The 24,631-nt window shown below is 41.6% G+C and overlaps 1 protein-coding gene across 3 annotated transcripts in view; it reads right to left on the reverse strand.

Moving 5' to 3' along the window:
* Nucleotides 1-24,631, reverse strand: part of LOC133049146 (ATP-binding cassette sub-family C member 4-like) — a 150,071-nt gene extending 125,440 nt beyond the window's left edge. For all 3 annotated transcript variants that reach the window (XM_061133055.1, XM_061133054.1, XM_061133053.1), the window contains exons 1-4: nt 24,558-24,631; nt 17,284-17,394; nt 16,634-16,754; nt 5,406-5,630 (exon numbers count right to left, since the gene is read on the reverse strand). In XM_061133055.1, coding sequence (XP_060989038.1) covers nt 5,406-5,630; nt 16,634-16,754; nt 17,284-17,394; nt 24,558-24,631 — 531 coding nt within the window. The remainder of the gene's footprint in view (nt 1-5,405; nt 5,631-16,633; nt 16,755-17,283; nt 17,395-24,557) is intronic.

The raw sequence follows: 24,631 nt of genomic DNA on the forward strand, positions 1-24,631 counted from the left end.
CGCATTGGAAGAATCAAGGTTGTCAAAATGATTATATTACCCAAGGCAATCTACAGATGTAACACAATCCCTTTGAAATTACTAATGACTTTTTTCATAGAACTAGAACAAAAAATATCAAAATTTGTATGGAGATACAAAAGACCTTGAATAGCCAAAGTAACCTTGAGAAAGAAAAATGGAACTGGAGGAAACAGGTTCCCTGACTTCAGACTATACTAAAAAGTTACAGTCTTCAAAATAGTATGGTGCTGGCACAAAAACAGAAATATTGATTGATGAAAAAGGATAGAAAACCCAGAAATAAGCCCATGCACCAATGATTAATTAATCTATGACAAAGGAGGCAAGACTACACAAATTTGGAAAGACAGTCTCTTCAAAAAATGGTCCTGGGAAAACTGGACAGCTATATGAAAAGAAAAAACAAGTTAAGTCATTCTTTAACACCATACATAAAAATAACCTCAAAATAGATTAAAGACCTAAATGTGAGATCAGACACTTTCTTCTTAGAGGAAAGCATAGGCCAAATAGTCTCTGACATAAATTGCAGCAGTATCTTTTTCAATCTGTCTCCCAGAATAATGGAAATAAAAACAAAAATAAACAATGGGACAACTTAAACTCAACAGATTTTGTACATCAAAGGAAACAAACAAAGCAAAAAGACAATCCACAGATCAGGAGAAAATATTTGCAAATGATGTGACCAACAAGAGATAAGTCTTCAAAATCTACAAACAGCTCATGATGTTTAACAGCATCAAAACAAAAAACCCAATCAAAAAATGGGCAGATGACCTAAGCAGACATTTCTCCAAAGAAGACATACAGATAGACAAGAGGCACATGAAAAGATGTTCAATGCTGCCAATTATTGGAGAAATGCAAATCAAAACTACAATGAGATATCACCTTACACCAGGCAGAATAGCTATCATCAAAAAATCCACAAACAGTACATGCTGGAGAGGGTGTGGAGAGAAGGGAACTCTTCTACATCACTGGTGGGAATGTTAATTGGTACAGCCACTATGGAGAAAAGTATGAAGTTTCCATAAAAAACTAAAAATATAGCTAACATATGACCCTTCAATATCATTCCTGGGCATATATCTAGAGAAAAACATGATCTGAAAGGATACATGAATCCCAATGTTCATTGCAGTACTGTTTACAATAACCAAGACATGCAAGCAACCTAAATGCCCATTGAAAGAGGAATGGATAAAGATGTGGAACATATATATAATGGAATATTACTCAGTAATTAAAAAGAATGAAATAATGCTATTTGCAGCAACATGGTTGGACCTAGAGGGCACCATACTGAGTGAAGTAAGTCAAATAGAGATGGAGAAATATGATATGACATCCTTTATATGTGGAATCTTAAAAAAAATGATACAAAGGAACTTATTTACAAAACAGAAAGAAACTCATAGACTTAGAGAATGAACTTATGGTTGCCAGGGGGAAGGATGGAGGAAAGGGATAGCTACAGAGTTTGGGATGGACATGTACACACTGCTATATTCAAAATGGATAGCCAGCAAGGACCTACTGTATAGCACATGGAACTCTGCTCAATGTTATGTGGCAGCCTGGATGGGAGAGGAGTTTGGGGGAGAATGGATACATGTATACTCATGGCTGAGTCCCTTCCCTGTTCACCTCAAACTACCATACCATTGTTAATCAGCTATACCCCAATACAAAATAAAAAGTTTTTTAAAAAGAGGTAAACTCCCAGTTACAAAATAAACAAGTCTGGAGGATGAAGTGTGTAGCATGGGGAAAACAGTCAATAATATTTTAATAACTTTGTATGGTGACTAGACTGATTATGGGGATCATTTTGTAATGTATAGAAATACAAATCACTATTTTTTGCATCTGGAACTAACAGTGTCTTGGGTCAGTTAAACTTCAATAAAACTTTTTAGCATATGAATAAAAAATCAGGTTGTTATTAAAAGTGTTATATTGCATATTAAAGATAAAAGGAAATATTGTATTAAAAATAGCTTTGTCATGGTACCTCCTTTGCCAGGTGTATATCTGTGGCTGATACATGCTGATGTTTGGCAGAAACCAACACAATTCTGTAAAGCAATTATCCGCCCATTAAAACTTAAAGAATTTTTAAAAATAGCTTGAATGAATAGCAACAAATTCTCTCCAGAATTAATAAAACAATGTATAGTTTCAAGTTTTATACCAAACAACCTAAGATATTCTTTAATACCATTAAAAAAACATTCATATCTATAGAATATAGTGAATGAGTTTGCATTTGCATGAATTTTATTTACATATTTCTTTAGTTAACATAATTATATTGAATAAAATTAGATGGATCTGTTAAAATTATTATCATTCCCTTTCTCAAATATACTTTTTGCTTCCTGATCTAATCTTATAAATCCAATCACTGAAGTTCACCTGTAAATAAAACTTTGATATAAGTGAGGGTTTTAATGAACAACATTAAGAATTTTTCATAAATATCACTATGAGATTTAGGCATGAAAATATTGAAAGTCATTGTGATACTTAGTTTTTAATTAGACTTCCTCATTACAATTTAGTGAATATTATGCAATCAGTTCAGTTCAGTCACTCAGTCGTGTCTGACTCTTTGTGACCCCATGAACCGCAGCATGACAGGCCTCCCTGTCTGTCACCAACTCCCAGAGTCCACCCAAACCCATGTCCATTGAGTTGGTGATGCCATCCAACCATCTCATCCTCTGTTGTCCCCTTCTCCTCCTGCCCTCAATCATTCCCAGCATCAGGGTCTTTTCAATTGAGTCAGCTCTTCACATCAGGTGGTCAAAGTATGAACACCCAGGACTGATCTCCTTTAGGATGGACTGGTTGGACCTTCTTGCAGTCCAAGGGACTCTCAAGAGTCTTCTCCAACACCACAGTTCAAAAGCATCAATTCTTCAGTGCTCAGCTTTCTTTATAGTCCCAATTCTCACATCCATACATGACCACTGGAAAACCATAGCCTTGACTAGATGGACCTTTGTTGACAAAGTAATATCTCTGCTTTTTAATATGCTGTCTAGATTGGTCATAACTTTCCTTCCAAGGAGTAAGCATCTTTTAATTTCATGGCTGCAATCACTATCTGCAGTGATTTTGGAGCCCCCCAAAAATAAAGTCTGACACTGTTTCCCCATCTATTTGCCATGAAGTGATGGGACCAGATGCCATGATCTTAGTTTTCTGAATGTTGAGCTTTAAGCCAACATTTTCCTTCTCCTTTTTCACTTTCATCAAGAGGTTCTTTAGCTATTCTTCACTTTCTGCCATAATGGTGGTGTCATCTGTGTATCTGAGGTTATCGATATTTCTCCTGGCAATCTTGATTCCAGCTTGTGCTTCTTCCAGCCCAGCGTTTCTCATGATGCACTCTGCATATAAGTTAAATAAGCAGGGTGACAATATACAGCCTTGATGTGCTCTTTTTCCAATTTGGAACCAGTCTGTTGTTCCATGTCCAGTTCTAACTGTTGCTTCTTGACCTGCATACAGGTTTCTCAAGAGGCAGATCAGGTGGTCTGGTATTCCCATCTCTTTCAGAATTTTCCACAGTTTACTGTGATCCACACAGTCAAAGGCTTTGGCATAGCCAATAAAGCAGAAATAGATGTTTTTCTGGAACTCTCTTGCTTTTTCAATGATCCAGTAGATGTTGGCAATTTGATCTCTGGTTCCTCTGCCTTTTCTAAAACCAGTTTGAACATCTGGAAGTTCAGGGTTCACATATTGCTGAAACCTGGCTTGGAGAATTTTGAGCATTACTTTACTAGCGTGTGAGATGAGTGCAATTGTGTGGTAGTTTGAGCATTCTTTGGCATTGCCTTTCTTTGAGATTGGAATGAAAGCTGACCTTTTCCAGTCCTGTGGCCACTGCTGAGTTTCCCAAATTTGCTGACATATTGAGTGAAGCACTTTCACAGCATCATTTTTTAGGATTTGAAATAGCTCAACTGGAATTCCACCACCTCCACTAGCTTTGTTCATAGTGATGCTTCCTACAGCCCACATGACTTCACATTCCAGGATGTCTGGCTCTAGGTAAGTGTTCACACCATCGTGATTATCTGGGTCATGAAGATCTTTTTTGTACAGTTCTTCTGTGTATTCTTGCCACCTCTTCTTAATATCTTCTGCTTCTGTTAGATCCCTACCATTTCTGTGATGTTGAGCATCTTTTCATGTGTTTGTTAGCCATCTGTATATCTTCTTTGGAGAAATTTCTGTTTAGATCTTTGGCCCATTTTTTGGTGGGTCATTTATTTTTCTGGAATTGAACTGCAGGAGTTGCTTGTATATTTTTGAGATTAATCATTTGTCTGTTGCTTCATTTGCTATTATTTTCTCCCATTCTGAAGGCTGTCTTTTCACCTTGTTTATAGTTTCCTTTGTTGTGCAGGGAACCCTCTTACACTGTTGGTGGGAATGCAAACTAGTACAGCCACTACAGAGAACAGTGTGGAGATTCCTTAAAAAACTGGAAATAGAACTGCCATATGACACAGCAATCCCACTCCTGGGCATACACACCAATGAAACCAGAACTGAAACAGACACGTGTACCCCAATGTTCATTGCAGCACTGTTTATAATAGCCAGGACATGGAAGCAACCTAGATGCTCATCAGCAGACGAATGGATAAGAAAGCTATGGTACATATACACAATGGAATATCACTCAGCCATTAAAAAGAATACATTTGAATCAGTTCTAATGAGATGGATGAAACTGGAGCCCATTATACAGAGTGAAGTAAGCCAGAAAGATAAACACCAATACAGTATACTAACACATATATATGGAATTTAGAAAGATGGTAATGATAACCCTATATGCAAGATAGATCCCTACAATTTCTGTCCTTTATTGAGCCCATCTTTGCATGAAATGTTCCCTTGGTATCTCTAATTTTCTTGAAGAGATCTCTAGTCTTTCTATTTTATTGTTTTCCTCTATTTCTTTGCATTGATCTCTGAGGAAGGCTTTTCTTATCTCCCCTTGCTATTCTTTGGATCTCTGGATGCAAATGGGTATATCTTTCCTTTTCTCCTTTGCTTTTCACTTCTCTTCTTTTCACAGCTATTTGTAAGGCTTCCTTAGACAGCCACTATTGTGCAATAGTGGATAAGTTATTAAAGACTGCCCCCACATGATCTCAGGAGAAAACTTTTCATTATATTTTGGTAAACTTTGCTTAAACAGCAACAAAATTGGCTTGATGTAATTAGCAAGCATCTCTAGTAATGTGTAAATGATGACAGTTACAAAATTTTTAATTTACAGACCGTATTCCCAAAATGTTTCTGATACTTCAGGGGAGGTACATACTTTGGTACCAAGTGATACTTACCTTGCGGTAGATCATATGGCACATGGCTACTCTCAGCCTCATCCCCACACGCTGAATGTGATAGAAGTACAAGTGGTGCAGAACGGCCCACACGAGCACGCAGGTGCTCAGTACTGTGGCGTAGGCGTAGGCTTCTTGCAAAGTGACAGAATCAGTGGAATCAGAGTTTTCAACATAACTAATCATTTTCCCCAAAAATATGGGCTGAACTACTCTGGTGCCTTCCTAAAAGAAAAAAAAAAAAAAGAAAGAAAAGCCTTAATTAGAAATGCAAGCTCTACAAATTTTCTTAACACAAACGTTTACTATTAGCATGTTAAAAAGACATTTTGGCAAAATGCTACATTCAGGGCTAAATTAAAATATATATATATATATTTATATTATATAAATTTATTTTTACTTTTTATTTTATATAAATTATTTTACATAAATATATATAAAATATATATATATAAAATAAATATATACATATATATATGCAGATGCACTATTTTCTGTAAGACATGAGACAATAGTTTTAACCTTAAGAAAAATTTTACATTCAAAGGCAATAAAGCCCTGGTACATTGTGCTTAGCACATTGTGGATGCTCAATAAGTATTATAAGCAGTGCTTTAGAACCCATTTGTCAAAATAGCAAGAGTCTTGGTTAAGATGGATAAGTGAAAAGTGGCAGAAGAAGGTAAGAAATTTGCTTCCATGTGAAAAAGCCCCTGTCTCCTGTATTTGCAACATTTTAGCCCAATAGAAAGTCAATATGGCTCATGTACTAGAGGCATGCTCTTTCCATCACCTTCTGCTTTAAGAGCCTTTATGAACTGAGACATTGGCACAAGCTCAGATCCAATATTTACCACCCCAGACTCCACATGTTACTAAATCAAGACAAGCAGAGACCAGCTGCTGCTGGAGTATCACAAAGAAACCAGGTTTGGGAGGTTCCCAGATTTTCTGCCCAAGGGGACACTGCATCAATGTATCTCTACCCCTAGAAACTTGGATGATACTTGGAATCAAATATTAAACATGGCAGAAGCTAGAAAACAGTGTTATCCATGGTTTGCCATCAGTCATAAACCTCAGGTGCTGGTTTGGAAGAAATGTTATCAATTATCTATTCTTCAAGGAAAATATTAAAATCCTAAACCAAGACTTAGCAGGTAACCACGCTTACTTCCTGAGTAAGACTCAGGGAAAGCTATTTTATTTTCTAAAACTAAAGGCAAATAAACAGCAACACTTGCCTACCCTGCCAAATGGCCACTCTACCCCACAACCTACTTCCTCCCTCTAGTCACCCCTTGAAGGACCACTTCTCCACCCTCAAAGAAAACCAAACAGTTAACACAAATTGAAGTCACCAAAAATTAACACCTCCACCCTCAACACCATTTCCTCCACATACTTCTCAAAAGAAAAACACCAAGAATTTAGAAATCTTTCAGGAACTCAACTTTGAATCAAGGTTTTCCTTTTAGGGAATCCCTCTTTACTAACACAGATCTGGAAATGACCAATGGGTTTGCTTTCATAGCTCTCTTCTGTCTCCTTAAAGATGAGGAACCCGCATACAAGAGGAAGGGAAGGATAATTCAAAACAACAAACAAAACACAACACTAACAAGCATTTTCTGCTCAACCAAGTAGTGCTTGATCCAGTTATTTACAGAAAGTTGTCCCCATTCCTCAAATGCATGTCACATTGAACCTCAACACCCCTGCCTTCCTCTGCACACATGCATACACTCGCTCGCAGACTGCACTAACTGCCTCACCTTCCCTGAATTCATGGAAGTGTTCATCTATTGTAGAGAAGTAAAGGGATGCCATTTAGTTGAATTATGATTAAGATGATCAGATCAGAGTAATTTAATCGGTTCTCAAGAATATAAAGACTCACTGTAACATTTCTAGCAAGCCCTATCATTTATCCCAAGAAGCATTAAGAGCTCATGGAAAAGTCCCTAATACAGTAAATTGTAAAATACATTCTTTATAGTTTACTGAGATGGAAATCTGGAGGCTTACACAGAGAAGTAAGCACATCACACTGTACACACAGGCAGTCCCAGTCCATCTGTGGTCAAGGGCAGTCCAGTGTTACAGCTTATAAAACTAGGGCTCTCCACCAGAAGCCCAGCACTAACACCTGCCGCCTCAAACTTTCCAGAAAACTATGAGTGTCTCTGGGAATCACTGTTACCTGTTACTCAGCTCTCCATTTAAGCCTAAACATTTTATAATTATAGGAAAAAGAAGTAAGAGTAATGTCATCCACCAAAGAGAATACTGATAGATGCAACAAATTTAGGGGGAAAAAAGTGCAAAATAAAGGCAGGTCACTACCATCTAAGCACCTGGAGTTTTCTGCTCAGAGACAGTATTTAACAAGTCAGCAGAGCAAATAGCCTCATTAAGGTATAATGCCAGTTCATGGCCCAGATCTTCCACTCATCTGCTCATTTTTTTCCATAATAATTATTATTCTTTATTTGAGATTTAAATTTTCAAAAAGATAACAAAGGTTTTTGAACAAGAACCATTACAGTGATTTGAAATAATTTGGGGGTAGAGTCATTTGTTATCCTTAAGCATTGCTTTGCCTCCAGTGAGAAGTAGTTATGACAATTTAGAAAAGTGGTGAAGAGCATAAAGTACAAAGAATTTCCACTCAAGCATAAGTTCCAACTATTGAAATTGAAAAATAGATTTTGTACTCCATATAAAATATAAAAATAAGAACAATTTTACAGTAATTTCTCTCAACAAAACAGAAAACTAAATAGTCAATAACACAAGGAAACAAAACCTCAAAGTGTATCAGGAGAGAATAAGAATACAAGTACTAAATACGATTCTTTAAAGCTTCTAGAACACACAGAAGGAAGTGATTGGGCCATCAAAGTTGGACTGAGAAAATCTATCCCCTCCACACACAAGGAAAGGTTAGAGATAAAGAATAATTTAACAGGACAGCTGGCAACAACATTTTTAACCTGTGAATGTCTCCATTTCTGGAATTTGTTAGCAACTGGCTGAGGCAAACCAGGCAAAAGGTTTTCCACTGCCAGAAGATTAACTCCTGCATAGATCCAAGTATTAACTCCAAATGGAACAGTGATGTGAATGTCAAGGGAAGGCATAATTTCTGATGACTCTGCTTGTCTTGGAGAGTCTCCCAGAATCCCAGGGGGTGGCTCACCCTCGGGATTCAGACACTGGGAGCAGCCATTCCCGGGAGCTACCCTTACCATGTGTTCACTGGTGTGGGCAGACGCCACCAAGGAATTCTCTCATATATCTATTGCTGATCCTAAACTTCAAACTGGTAAGCAATAAAACAACTGAGAAAATACTCATTATCAAACATGAAACTAACCAAATTAGAACTTTCTGAATAAGTAATGTGTGTGTGTGTGTGTGTGTGTGTGAGTGTGAGTGTGTGTTAGTTGCTCAGTCATGTCTGATTCCTTGTGACCCCATGGACTGTAGCCCACCAGGCTCCTCTGTCCAGGGAATTTTCCAGGCAAGAATACTGGAGTGGGTAGCCATTCCCCTCAGAACAAGGTCAAATATTGCCTCCATAAACCCTTCATCTTTTATATCAATCTGTGACCCCGTGAATATTCTTTCTACAAACCGAGAATATAGTTCTTATTCTTTCATAAAAATTCTTCACAACTGTTAAACCATATGAGATTTTTAAAAGAGTCCAAAATAATATCACATCATCCATCATTCAAGATTCTACAAGAGTCTCCGAGTCTCTGAGGCAGACATTTCTTGATAGTCCTTGGTATTCAGCCTTCTGAAAGCACTGATATTAATCACTGCCTCCTGGTCCTTAGGGGAACTTCTTACACAGTTAGATGTTAGAACTGCTGGAGTGGGTACAGTTCCTCCTCCAGGCTTCCACATATACTTGACACATTTCGTACCCAACTTCCACATCTCTCATTCATGAGAAAAAAAAAAAGCAAACACAGGAAATAGAAACATGCTATCAGACAGAGGGAAAAAAAAAAAAAAAAAAAAGCTTGAGGGAAACAAGGAGAAAAGGGTGAGCTTCTGGGAAAATGAAAAGCCAATTAAGTTTTAGAACTGGGTGAAAAGGTGACAAAAGTAGAGTTGAGCAGGATCCAGGGCTAAGGAGGAAAAGCAGTGAATCTGGGGAGATAATAAACATCAAGACCCTAAATACACATTCAGTCCTCTTTTCACAGTGGTCTTCATCCTGACTGCATGTTAGCATCATCTGGGAAAGGAAGAATTTCCCTACACTTCCTATAAATACTATGGCTCAGGGTAACCAAAGAGTTTATAATGACAAAGCTTCTCTTTATGGAAATGTTTCAGCTAACAAATGAAGAGGGGAAGAATTAGAACTAGAGCATCACCATTTTGGAACCCTTACTGAATTAATGGATCTTGAGTAATAATCATGAATCGCTCCTAACATCACACATACAAAATGATGTTATGTACCTCATAAAGGAGGTATACAACCCTATAACCCTATCTCCTACAAAAAGGAAACCTGAATGACTGAGATAAAGTTCTAGATCTAACCCCCAAACCTAAGGTACCAGAGGAGCAAGTTACACAACTTGGGGAAGAGGCAGTCCACCAAACTCAAACTGTGGGAGTCTCTACAGGACAACCTAGTTTCTTCCTTTAAAAAAATAAATAAATAAATAAACTAAATAAATGGTTGAGAGGAAAGAGAGAGAGGGGGAATGGATAGAGGGAGATAGAAAAGCAACCTATACAACCTCTATGAACCAAATGTAGCTTTTATGATGCTGTTTCAAACAAGGGGGGAAAAGACAACAGTGAGCACTGGTTAAATACTGATGATATAAAATTAATGTTTATGCATCATAATGGAATTGGAATTATTTAGGGGGAAGAGTCCACATCTTTTAAAGAGACATACTAAAACATTTATAGATAAAAATGATATGATGTTTCGGAACTGCTTCCAAATAATCTTTGGAAGTGAGAGCAAGTAGGGGTTGAGATGAGACAAGACAGTTCATGAGTTGACAGTTATTGAAGCTGGCTTAGGGTGACTAAGGTGCTTATTTCCCTGCACACTTCTGAGTTCTTAGCTGATACTCCCTGTAATAAATGACAGAAAAAAAAAATCAAACAGAAATTTACTAACACATGTATTTCTGGTACACATCAGAAATGCCAGAAAAACTGAGTAACTCCCTGAGATGGACCAAAGTGTTAGTCGCTCAATCATGTCCAACTTGTTGTGACCCCATGGACTGTAGCCTATCTGGCTCCTTTGTCCATGAAATTCTCCAGGCAAGAATAGTGGAGTGGGTTACCATTTCCTACTACAGGGCATCTTCCCAGCTCAGGGATCGAACACAGGTCTTGATCAAACCCGGGTATCCAGCATTTCTAGCAGATTCTTTGACATCTTAGCCATGAGGGAAGCCCCTGAGCCACCAGGGAAGCCTGAGATGACCCAAACCACCACCTTAAATACCATTTCCAGCTAAAGACAAAAGAAGGGAGGGGACACTTATGAAAAGTTAATAGGAAATGCAGCTTAAATTAGAGTCAGGTTGGGTTTGTTATGCAGATTTAATTCTTCATGAAGACTTCTCTATCAACAAGATTCTTCTGTGATTTAGAGACATTCTTTTCTTCCTAGTACAGAGATGGAGTGTGCATTCTAAGTCATTTCATTTGTGTCTGGCTCTTTATGACCCCATGGATTGTAGCCCTCCAGGCTCCTCTGTCCATGGGATTCTCTGGGGAAGAATACTGGAGTGGGTTGTCATCCCACCTCAGGGGATCTTCCCGACCCAGGGATCAAACCTGCATCTCTTATTCTCCTGAATTGGCAGGAGGGTTCTTTACCAATAATGCCACCTGGAAATCCACAGAGATGGAGACATCCTTATAAATGGAGATTTTCTTTATCAATGTAAATGTTCCTCACAGAAGGCAAACTGCTACTCTGTCTTCAGAACTTCTCCTGTGTCTATTTCTCAAAGAATAAGCTCAAAATAACCTTTCTGCCAGAGATGCATATTGTGGGGTAACATGTTCTGCTTCCCTTCTATTCTTTTTTGTATTTTCGAAATGTTGCTAAATATCTACAGGAAAAAAAGAAAAAAAAAAAAAAAAAAACTACAGAAAGCAATTGACAGAGGAGCACAGAGTTGTTATCAGAACAAACACCTCCTCCTGGCTCTGAGCATCAGTGGAGGCTGTGGGAGGAGAGGAAGTCTCAGGACAGAACGCAGAGAACACTGGCCTGGATGTTAGAACACTGGGCTTCAGAAACCAGGTTGGACACCTGCGAGTCACATGACCCTAAGCCTATCATGTGCCCTCCTATAGCTCCAGGTGCTCATCTGTGGAAATACCTGCCTTGTCTACCTCGAAAGATTTCTGGGACAGCTGAGTGAGCTACCACAGCTTAAAGTGCTCTGAAACCGCCATTAAAACAAGTGTTTTTGATCACTTTTATTATCAGATGGTGGTATGGCTTTTATTATCACTTTTATTATCAGATGGTGACTGTAGCCATGAAATTAGAAGATGCTTGCTCCTTGGAAGAAAAGCTATGACCAACCTAGATAGCATATTAAAAAGCAGAGATATTACTTTGCCAACAAAGGTTCATCTAGTCAAAGCTATGGTTTTTCCAGGAGTCATGTATGGATGTGAGAGCTAGACCATAAAGAAAGCTGAGCACCAAAGAAATGATGCTTTTGAACTGTGGTGCTGGAGAAGACTCTTGAGAGCCTCTTGGACTGCAAGGAGATCAAACCAGTCCATCCTAAAGGAAATCAGTTCTGAATATTCATTGGAAGGACTGATGCTAAAGCTGAAACTCCAATACTTGACCACTTGATGTGAAGAAATGACTCATTGGAAAAGACCTTGATGCTGCAAAAGATTGAAGGCAGGAGGAGAAGGGGATGACAGTGGATGAGATGGTTGGATGGCATCACTGACTCGATGGACATGAGTTTGAGCAAGCTCCAGGAGTTGATGATGGACAGGGAGGCCTGGTGTGAGGCAGTCAATGGGGTCACAAAGAGTTGGACATGACTGAGCAACTAAACTGATCATCAGAAGTTCTGGGAAGAGACTTATTCTATCCTTAATGGCAGAGGTTGGTTTCACAAAGGGTTTGGAAGACTCAGTGCTGCTTATAGGCCATCACGGCAGGACAAGAACTTATCAGAAAAGTCATTTGTAAAAGCTAAGTTTTCTAGATAGTAATTAATGTTTCATTTATAAGTAGACTGCTAAAAATTTTAACCATTATGAATGTAACCTTTTAATTATGAGTCACCTATTTCCCTAACATCTTAAAGAAAATAGATTGAGGAGGTGGGGGGAATGATGAAATAGGCAAGGGAGATTAACAGGTACAAACTTCTAGTTATAAAATAAATATGTTGCAAGGATACAATGTACAACATGGGAAATATAGTCAATATCACTGAAAACTTTGTATGGTGACAGATGGTAACTAGGCTTAATCACGGTAATCATTTTATAATGTATAAAAATATTGAATTGGGACTTCTCTGGTAGTCCAGTGGGTAAGACTCCACACTCCAAATCCAGGGGCCTGCGATAATCTCTGGTCAGGAAATTAGATCCTGTTCAGCCTAAATAAATAAATAAAAGTGGGAACTGGTATTTAAATAAATAAATAAAAATACTGGAAAAAAAAAATTGAATCACTATGTTGTACACCTGAAACTAACGTAACACTGTAAGTCAATCACACTTCAATTTTTAAAAATTCTTTGAATGTTACAATAAAATCTTACATATGCTTTAAAAAGAGAAAATAAAACAGGTTAAAAAGTATCACAGTCATTCATGACTCAGGGGCATCACTGTGTGATATTACTAACACCTAATGGCTAATGCTATGCTCTCAGGAACCAGCAGGGTGCACTCAGCAGGTCTGCTCTGCAGGTCCCTGTCTGCTTGACTCAATGCCCCCTCCTCCTCTCCCCCGCTGTGTGGTCTTCAGTGGTTTCTCTCAGCCCATAGTATCTCACCACCAGCAGCCACTCCTCAGCCTCCTGGGTTGAGCAAAGTGAGGGACACATGGAAGAAAGGGTTGGAAAATAAAGGCAAAGACCACTCAGCTCCTGGGGAACCAGCCATGAGTCCCAGCACAGAGCCCACTGTGGACAGAGGATTCTGTTTCCTTCCTGCCCATCAGCTGAGCTCCAAAGGGAAGGTTTACACACACATGGGCTTCCCACGGCCTCCACCTGGACCAGAGACCACCAGCAAAAGTGGCCTCAGACCAAGGCCAAGTGACCGGACAAAGCTGGGCCACTTCTTAGGGTCCTGGGAAGAGGACATAACTCCCGGCCACACCTCCCCTCTCAGGGGAAGGGACTGGGTGAACCCACTCTGGCTTTCCGAGGTCACCCCACTTACACACCAGCAATGGAGACCTCACCCCTCAGAGAGAAGCACTGATGGCTGGGGAGGTGGTCTCTGTGACTCAGGCCCAAGCAGAGGCTTCAGGCTCCTCCTCTCTACCCTGAGGGCACTGGACAGGCAGAGACCCATCCTCCCTACCCATGGTCCCCATGGAGGTGCACACAGGGGCCAGGAATGCTCAGAATTTCCTGGCTGTTCTGTTTGAATTAGAGGTGACCTGCAAAATCTCCACCTTCAACTTCAGCCTGTACTTGCTTCTCTGAGCATTATAGTCACTCCTCTATTCTCATAGGACAGAAGTTTTCATACTTGAAATCCTAACCCCAAAAGCCTGACCTGGACAGGCATCTTCCTTTTGGTGCTGCCAGTGTTTCTGGGGGAGGCCCTGCCTGTGCTGTGGGTGGTAACAGTATATGGCTTGAGAATCATAGATGATCCATGAGGCATTCTGTGCATCAGAGGAATTAAAAGAAGGCTGGCAGTCACAAAGGAAATGTGTTTGGATTTTAGAAAATTCTTGACCAAGTATAGATCTTCCAATATCTAAAATACAGAGACCAGCAAGTAGTACAGATAGATCGCAACACAGAAAGTTGCTCATACAATCAATTATTTAACCAATTAGCACTGTTGCTAGTAGAGAGAATGAGCTTCCTTATTTTCCAAGTACACTACTCCCCACTTGTCTGCCATGACCACCTAACAACCAGTCTCCTGAAAGAGGGCCCAGGGCTGTAGCAGGTGCACCTTATGCAGCCCCAGGCCTGGCCTTCCTGGATCCCCAGCAGGAAGTATTACTGGGGCTGGAAAACTGTGAAATCAACACTCCCAGCACCACAGTGGGGAGGATTCCCTCTCAGGAAGAACCTCAGATCCTGCAGCCTCTGTCTCATGATATCATGAGGCCTCTCCCTCTATGTCTTCTTCTCCCATGAGCTGCCACAGCCAAGACTCAGGACTCAAATTAGGATGGGATCCATCTGAGGCTTAGTGACCCCACTCAAGGGGCTAACAGCCCAGGACAACAAGAAAAACCAGCAGCTCAGTTCAAACCTATCCTTGTGGGCCAACTATTGAGATGCACCTGACTTCAGCTTCTTCAGCATCTGGTACCAAAGGGAAATTAGAGAATCAGGGCCAGCAGAGAAAGACCTGCTCCAGGATATGATCCAACATTTAACCCTGAGGCCACTCATCCAACCAGGAATCTGGCATGAGCCACAGGCAGACACTGAGGCCCCAGGGTTTCCTGATAAGAATTTATGAGAGCTCTGCTGTGTGAGGTCAGGAAATCCTGCACAAACAGGCTACACCAGTTTGTCACCTGTGTATTTCAAATGAAAATGTACTGTGAATATATGGAAACACCATCAGTGGGACAACTGCTCATGGGTCAAAGAAGGGCTGGGACAGTCTAAGGAGCACCTGCCCCCTCTCCCATCCCGTGCCCTTCATAAGGCACTGCAGTACCTCTGTGGTCAGAGCCCTCTCTAAGGTGGCACTCTGCCCCAAACACCTGTCCCCACCCTCTGGCACAATGGCCAACCCACATTTGTCATCAATGAGAACTCCATCTCCCAAGACCTGTAAGCTTACAAATTCTATGGTTTCCCCACTTGTGTGGGATGAACTTCACCTTCCCAGATGCCCATGCCCGCAGTGCCCTTCAGTAAACACAGCTTTTAAACCAGAGCCACGCTGCCCACCTGTAAACCACCTGGCCCACCCAACTCACCCCAACACAACGTACTGATGACAACTCACCACCTTCTCCACCTAAAACACCCCTTTCACAACAACTGCCTCTTCCATCCCTCCTGCTCTCACACACTCACAGCCCACCCGTGTCCCTAAGGCAGCGCTAAGGGACCACGGAGAGCATGAGCCACCCAGGGGGGTCTGCAGCAGACCTCCAGCAGGCTCAGCCAGAACAGGGGGGCTGGCGGCACTGTGTCCCCAGGTGGACTGCCCTCTGGGGGGTCTTGACCCAGGATCTTCAAGGTCATGGAGGTCACTGACCTCACAGCTTTCTGCCTCTGGTTTGCCTGCACGTTCCCTCCTCCACCCTCTGCCAATGCCAGGCTACCAGGATACCCCTTCAACCAGCAAACCACCCCCACAGCCAGGGAAAGAAAGCAACATGGAGGGTGCAGAGAATTCACGGTGAAGCTGGAGCTCCTCCCCATGGGGGCTTTGGCTCACAGTGCCAGCCCACGGGGAAGGTGGAAGCCTGGGGAAAGGTGCTCTTAGGAGTTCTGGGCAGCTACAGTCCAGATGCAGGGCCCTGGGTTCTGTTCCCCTGTCAGAGGAGAGGTGACGATATCTTCTAGGAAAGCATTTATCAGTGACCTGGGCAAGTTAACAATTATTTGCCAAGTGTCTGTAAAATGTATATTGTTCTGGGCTCAGGTCCAAGTTACCTTCCTCTAAATCACAGGGCACATATTGCCTGAAGCTGTAGAAATCTTTTGGTCAAAGATCAATCAGTGTTTATAATGAGAACCATGAACTTGCTAGCATAATATAAAATGTCTTTTATTTCAAGGCCATGCTTCTACAACACTGTTTTTAATCAGTTAAAAGAAAAATAGCAACCCCTGGAGGTCCAATCCTTGTCCATTCTAAAGATAAATACAACTTCTGAGCTCTATCATGTTTCTGTGAGGGTTCATCCTCAGACCTTAGACTACTGGCCTCTCTCCCCACCCATCCCATCCATCTCAGTGCTGAGATACATACACCAAAAAGCAGTGCACAGTATGAAAATCTTTTACCTCAAGAAATGTAAACATTCCCCAAATTAAATAGGATTTCCAGTAACACTTTACGATTGCTTTCGTTAAGGAAGGCTCCTGTGTGTCTTTCTGGGCTCTCTTAACTTCCTGATCCCAGTACCTGCAACGAGAAACAGAGCACAGTGAAGAGCAGCGTGTCCCCCCAGGGAAACGGGGAGGGGCGGAGTGGGAGATGGGCCTTCACTACAGGGCGCTCTGTGGGGCCCCATAGATGCTGGCGAACTGCTCACAGGGCTCCTAAAAAATGAGTGGTGCAGACTCTGAAGCACCAGAGGAACAGGCCTTGAGGGAACAGTCCCAGATTCTGGAAACAAGTTCCTGCCAAGCTTTGCTGGACTCACATGTCATGAGCAGTTCAGGAGGGCAGACACCCTCCTCCAGGGGCCCCACCTCTGGGGACAGAGCTCGGCCTCCAGGGACGTGGCCGCGGGCTCCCTCCACGTCCACAGATGCACAGGGAACATGGACCTCCAAAGTGGGCTAAGCGTGGGTTCAGCCTGAGGGGACTGAGCATGCAATGTCAGGGAGGAGGATCAGAAGAACCCAGAGGAAGGCAAAGCCAGCCCCAAACCTTTAGCCCCACATGGAAATTCTCACTTCCACCCCTTCTCCCAGCTGCCTGTGCTCACCCTTGCAGCTCTTCTCCGAGGTGCTGGGAGCGATCTTCCGGAAGCACCGAGTACATGTCATTTGGTTCTAGTTTCCGCTTGTAACCCATTTTAAACAAGGGGTTTAGCCACCTGGTAAAAATTAAAAAAAAAAAAAAAAAACAACGAAAGTGACATATATCCAAATTACCCTCAATTAGAAGCCTAGATTCACAGACTTTGTTAAAAAAAAAAAAAAAAAGTCTACATTTTCAATATAAAGATATGGGGGAAATTAGATACATGCTTTCAAACACACACACATATTTCTGAAGTGAAGTGAGTTATGTCCCACTCTTTGCAACTCCATGGACTGTAACCTACCAGGCTCCTCCAGCCATGGGATTTTCCAGACATGAATACTGGAGTGGGTTTCCATTTCCTTCTCCAGGGGATCTTCCTGACCCAGGGATCGAACTCAGGTCTCCTACTTGCAGGCAGACACTTTACTGTTTGAGCCACCAGGGAAGTATATATCTCTAGGTATAGGAAAGTCACACTGGCTTCTACATGATATATTTTAATTAAAGCAACCTGTTTGTGGCCTAATGAACATACATTGTACATCTGCTTTAATTATTATGGAAAAATACATTTAGAAATCAAAATAAAGTAACTGTGGTTCAGGCATGCAGAATACAGCTGAATGGCCACTGTGGGTAAGGCTGCAGATATTACTATGTTACTGAGGACTTAAATCTTCCGAACTGTAGCAGATTCAAGGATACTTCCAGTCTTGTTTGAAGCAGTTGCAACCTTGAGGTCTCAATATCTCCTTAGATTAACTGTCAACACAAAGGAATTTTTACAGGAAATCAGATCGAACCCAGGTCTCCTGCATTACAGGCAGATTCTTTACTGTCTGAGCCACCAGGGAAGCCCAAGAATACTGGAATGGGAAGCCTATCCCTTCTCCAGAGAATCATCCTGATCCAGGAATCAAACTGGGGTCTCCTGCATTGCAGGTGGATTCTTTACCAGCTGAGCTACCAGGGAAGACCCCGGATACAACACCCTGAGTCTAACAGTCTCTGGACCCCTACTTCCTTACAGCCCTGTCAGACTCCCTTCAGCCAGACCACTACATGAGCCTCTTTCTGACCTCCTGAAGACATCCTAAAGATAAGCAACATCTTCCGACATAAAACACACAGTTGATTCTTCTTATCCCTGGCAGATGCATTTATCTTTAAAAGTAACATTTAGTGTATAGGAATGCAAGGGATTTCTGTGTGTTAATTTTATATCCTGCAACTTGACTATATTCATTGATTAGCTCTAGCAATTTTCTGGTAGTCTTTAGGGTTTTCTATGTAGAGGATCATGTCATTTGCAAACAGTGAGAGTTTCACTTCTTCTTTTCCTATCTGGATTCCTTTTACTTCCTTTTCTGCTCTGATTGCTGTGGCCAAAACTTCCAAAACTATGTTGAATAGTAGTGGTGAGAGTGGGCACCCTTGTCTTGTTCCTGATTTCAGGGGAAATGCTTTCAATTTTTCACCATTAAGGGTAATGCTTGCTGTGGGTTTGTCATATATAGCTTTTATTATGTTGAGGTATGTTCCTTCTATTCCTGCTTTCTGGAGAGTTTTAATCATAAATGGATGTTGAATTTTCTCAAAGGCTTTTTTTGCATCTATTGAGATAATCATATGGTTTTAATCTTTCAATTTGTTAATGTGGTGTATTACATTGATTGATTTGCGGATATTAAAGAATCCTTGCATTCCTGGGATAAAGCCCACTTGGTCACGATGTATGATTTTTTTAATATGTTGTTGGATTCTGTTTGCTAGCATTTTGTTAAGGATTTTTGCGTCTATGTTCATCAGTGATATTGGCCTATAGTTTTCTTTTTTTGTGGCATCTTTGTCTGGTTTTGGAATTAGGGTGATGGTGGCCTCATAGAATGAGTTAGGAAGTTTACCTTCTTCTGCAATTTTCTGGAAGAGTTTGAAGAAGATAGGTGTTAGCTCTTCTCTAAATTTTTGGTAGAATTCAGCTGTGAAGCCATCTGGTCCTGGGCTTTTGTTTGCTGGAAGATTTCTGATTACAATTTCAATTTCCTTGCTTGTGATGGGTCTGTTAAGATCTTCTATTTCTTTCTGGTTCACTTTTGGAAAGTTATAATTTTCTAAGAATTTGTCCATTTCTTCCAAATTGTCCATTTTATTGGCATAGAGCTGCTGGTAGTAGTCTCTTATGATCCTTTGTATTTCAGTGTTGTCTGTTGTGATCTCTCCATTTTCATGTCTAATTTTGTTGATTTGGTTCTTCTCCCTTTGTTTCTTAATGAGTCTTGCTAATGATTTATCAATTTTGTTTATTTTTTCAAAAAACCAGCTTTTAGCTTTGTTGATTTTTGCTATGGTCTTTTTAGTTTCTTTTGCATTTATTTCTGCCCTAATTTTTAAGATTTCTTTCCTTCTACTAACCCTGGGGTTCTTCATTTCTTCCTCTCTAGTTGCTTTAGGTATAGAGTTAGGTTATTTATTTGACTTTTTTCTTGTTTCTTGAGGTAAGCTTGTAATTCTATGAACCTTCCCCTTAGCACTTCTTTTACAGTGTCCCATAGGTTTTCGGTTGTTGTGTTTTCATTTTCATTCATTTCTATGCATATTTAGATTTCTTTTTTGATTTCTTCTATGATTTGTCGGTTATTCAGAAGCGTGTTATTTAGCCTCCCTATGTTTGAATTTTTAATAATTTTTTTTCCTGAAATTGAGATCTAATCTTACTGCACTGTGGTCAGAAAAGATGACTGGAATGATTTCAATTTTTTTTAATTTCCCAAGGCTAGATTTATGGCCCAGGATGTGATCTATTCTGCTGGAGTTTTACTGACTGTTGGATTTGTCACCATCAGCCTCAGCTGGGGAATAAATACAGCCCGCCAGACTTTCAGGAAACTGCACTAACAGCTGAAAACATCACCAAACTAGGTTTAATTCCTCCACACCTAGGCTTCTGCCCAGGGATATCCGGGTTGCCCACTGCCACCACACCCCTGCAAAGGTGTATGTGTTAGTCAAATCCCTGTTTCCTGGGGGTCCAACCAACTGTTCACTATGAGCCCTCCACCTACAGGCATAGCTGACTATAGACAGTTACCATGCTTATGGGCTCTGGGGACAGGATCACACCAAATATGGAGGGGTCTGGCTATGCAGCCAGTGCCCTGGATGGAAGGACACCAACCATTAGCTTAAACGTGACTCAAGAAAACCCAAGACAGTGTGTGCCCCTGAGGGATGTTTGTTCCTTAGGGCTCTTATGGCAAGGGCCACCCATGTTGGGCCATTAACTGTTTCCAAGAAAACTCTACCAGGGGACACTGGGCTATAGGTGGTTCACACCCAGATCCAGGTTACATTCAGATTTTAATTACACTCACACCACCTCTGAACCAAAGAGGGTCATTCATCTAGTCAGGAAGGGAACTAGACTGGTAATAGCAGAACTTGTCACTCTTGTAGGATCCCTGGTGAGCCTAATAAGAGGAACAATTTATAATACCATAAGTATAAAAGAAGTTGCTGGGACAGTGGCCTGGGTAACTAGAAAATCCAGTTCCAAACTTAGAATGATAAAATCTTCACTGGACTCTCTGGCCCAGAAGACATTTGACCACTGCAAAGCTCTTGTTTACCTGCTGGCTAATCAAGGGGGAATTTGTGCCCCACTAACCATTTCCTGTTGTTTCTATGTTAACATGAGCAGTCAGATAGAAGAGAGTGCATCCCAGATGCTAGAGAAAGCCGCTTGCAGACAGAGAAAGACAAATATCATACGGTATCACTTACACATGGAATCTTAAAAAAATGGTACAAATGAACTTATCTACCAAACAGAAGTAGAGTTACAGATGTAGAAAATGAACTTATGGTTACCAGCGGGTAAGGGAGGAAGGGACAAATTGGGAGACTGGGATTGACATATATAAACTATTGTATATAAAATAAATAACTAGTAAGAACTTACTGTATACAGCAGAGGGAACTCTACTCAATACTCTGTAACTCTGGAATGGCCTATATTGGAAAAGAATCTTTTAAAAAGTGGATATAAGTATATGTATAACTACTTCACTTTTCTGTGCACCTGAAACTAACACAACATTTTAAATCAACTATGCTCCAAAAAACAATATTTAAAAAAAAAAGAGAGAGGGCCACTTGGTTAAATACTCAGAACAAGAAGGGCCTGACTGAACTAATTTGAAAGGATCAGAAGAGCTGTTCCCAGGTTCCATGGGCTTCTAAGGCCATTCTTAGAACCCTCTACAGTTACTCTCCTTCTCTTGCTCTTTGGTCCATTATTCCTCAATTGTCTCATTAGTTTTATATCTTGGAGAACCGAGTCAAGCTTCTGATGGTCTTTACTTAGGGCTATGAGAAACTGGGACTCTAGCCTGTTGACAATCAGATTCATTTTGGTTGAATCAGGAAAAATTCTGCTCTTCTAACCCAATATATGACAATGCCCTTGCTCAGCAGGAAGTGGTATCAGAAGACCAACCTTTGCCCCTCAGACTCCCTCAGGAATGAGGAGCAGTAAAAAGGAAAGGCTGTTGCCCTGAATTATATCCCTGCCCCTTTCTCAAATGGAAACCAACTGCTCTTATCTGAGCTTCACAAACTCAATCATAAAAGGAAAGAGAAAAATAAGAACTGATTAGAATTAGCCAGGACCCAAATGGCAGAAGACCTAACCTCCAGTAGACACAGACCCTCATTACATATTCACTGTAATATATTAGCATGATAAATGACACACCCACCAGGACCACTACAGTTGACAGTGGCTATGACAACAACCTGAAGAGCTTATACAAGGACTAAAAAGGAGTGTTGCCTCATTTCGGGTCCAAACCACACCCTGTTTTTGGGTAAGCCATGAATATTCCTCCCTCTCTTAACTTAATTCCCTTCCTTCTACCTTAGCCCTCCTATACTCAGTGTCTAAGCCAAATTGGGTTGAGAGGTTGATTTGCAAACTAAATCCCTGTTTCTCCATTCTTTGGTCATTGAGCAACTTGTCTTCTACCAGTCTCACCATCAGTTTACTTCTGGGTTGTGGGACTCTGAGTGAAAAAAGAACCTCCCCAGTCATGATAGGGGGTCTCAGCCTGGGCTAGGACCCTGGAACAAGTCCAGGCAACCAATTCCATGACAAGCATAGCAGTTACATACACAAGAAACGTAGACTCCAGACACAAACTTCCTGGTTTGAGATCCCACTCTACCACTTACTAGCTGTGTGATGGTAGGCAACTTACTCAACCTCTCTGCTTCAGTGTCTTCAGGGTGAAGTAAGAGATAATAGCTCCTTTCTCTCCAGCAGGAAAACTGGAAATGGGTGCCAACCAATATCGAAGAGAAGTCCTCACCTTTCATTTCCATGCATGTATGTTTTGAAAATCCACAAACAGAACAAGCTTGGAGAGCTCCTTGCCCTGACTAAAGTTAAGGAGATGTTTGCCTGATTTGATATTAATTACAGTAACCACACCTGTATTCCTTCTTCAAGGTCCCTCTTTCCTTGTGCTGTGCTGTGCTTAGTTGCTCAGTCATGTACGACTCTTTGTGATCCCATGAACTGTAGCCAGCCAGGCTCCTCTGTCCATAGGGACTCCAGGCAACGACACTGGAATGGATTGCCATTTCCTCCTCCAGGGGATCTTCTGAACCCAGGGATTGAACTCAAGTCTCCTGCATTGCAGGTGAATTATTTACCATCTGAGCTACCAGGGAAGCCCCCCTCTTTCCTTAGTGAAGTGAAAGTAGCTCAGTCGTGTCTGACTTTTGTGGCCCCATGGACTGTAGTCCATGGAATTCTCTAGGCCAGAATACTGGAGTGGGTAGCCTTTCCCTTCTCCAGGGGATCTTCCCAACTCAGGGATCGAACCCAGGTCTCCTCCTTTGCTGGCAGGTTCTTTACCAGCTGAGCCATAAGGGAAGCCCAAGAACACTGGGGTGGGTAGCCTATCCGTTCTCCAGCAGATCTTCCCGACCCAGGAATCAAACCAGGGTCTCCTGCATCGCAGGTGGATTCTTTACCAACTGAGCTATGAGGGAAGCCCTTAGGGTCATCAAATGGCCAAGAAACGTAGCTACACACACTGAATAAACTACTATCAAAACAAGCATAAGAGCTCCCAGGCCCCAGGGACCCCATAGACTGTCCCATAAAAGAAGGAAATATCAGAATTTATGGAAAAGATGATTAGGGTCCAGAAACAAAAGACCTAATAATCACCTAAATGTGATTAAAGTCCAAAGGTTCAGGCCTGCCTAGTTAGTGGTCTCAGTTATCAGATGAAAACTTTAGTTAAGAACTTCAGCTCTCTGCAGCGTTTTTTTCATTGGTGCTTCCTCCCAGCTCAGAGACCTGTCAATGGAATCATTGACACAATGAAACCAGGGCCACAAGGCTCCAGGGCAGGACCACCTGCATCAAGACCATGCACTGCTTCTCTGAAGGCTAAAATCTAGATAAGACCCCACTCCCCCAGGGTTTGGTCTTCAAAGGTGGAAGTGGAGATATTTGCAATAGGGAAAGGGGCTGTGGCCAAATACACACTCTGCTCCTGGCTGTGTGTTCCAGATTAAAGCAAAACATATTCCAGAAATAGTGTCCCCATTCATTTCATAAAAACCAAAAGTGTTTTGTACGTACTTGAAATTGACCACCACTAGGTACCAGGACATACAGTCAGTCACACAGGAAGAGAGGGAGGGAGAGAAAGAAAGACAGGGTCACAGACAGGGGGAGAGAGGGAGTCCAGGGTAGCTGGAACTCAGTTGTTCACCTAAGGAACATGGGAAAATGTGGGGACATTATTGGAAGATGGCAAATGTGAAGGGCAATAATTAGATAAAGAAAATTGTTCATAATCTGCTTGCTTAGCAGGGAAAGGTGCAGCTTTAGTTCAGAACTGACTGAATTCCTGAGTGGTTCTGAGGAAGACAGATAAGGTGGAGAGCAGGAGGCCCAGTCCCTTCTCCCGCTGGGCTGTGACTCCCCCTAGGCAGCCTCCCTACCTCCTGCTCCTGCAGCATCAGCTCTCAGGCTTCTGAGACTGGCTGGGTGGAGAGCAGCAAGGCAGGGAGAGCCAGTACCCCTGCCACCAGGTCCCCAGGCAGTTGCCCTCTACCCTGAGCACCCGAGCGTACTCCCTCGCCTTGTCCCTTGGTTTCTAAAGGAGCTGGCAGTGTCAGGCATGCCAATTGTCACAGCTCAGACAGGGCGCTCACCAGACAAACAGGCGCGAGCAGAAGTTAGCGTTCTGCATCGGGTTGGGCTTCACCTCCGGGGACACAGGCAGCAT

This window comes from Dama dama, chromosome 30, assembly GCF_033118175.1.
Source record: "Dama dama isolate Ldn47 chromosome 30, ASM3311817v1, whole genome shotgun sequence".
Taxonomy (NCBI): domain Eukaryota; kingdom Metazoa; phylum Chordata; class Mammalia; order Artiodactyla; family Cervidae; genus Dama; species Dama dama.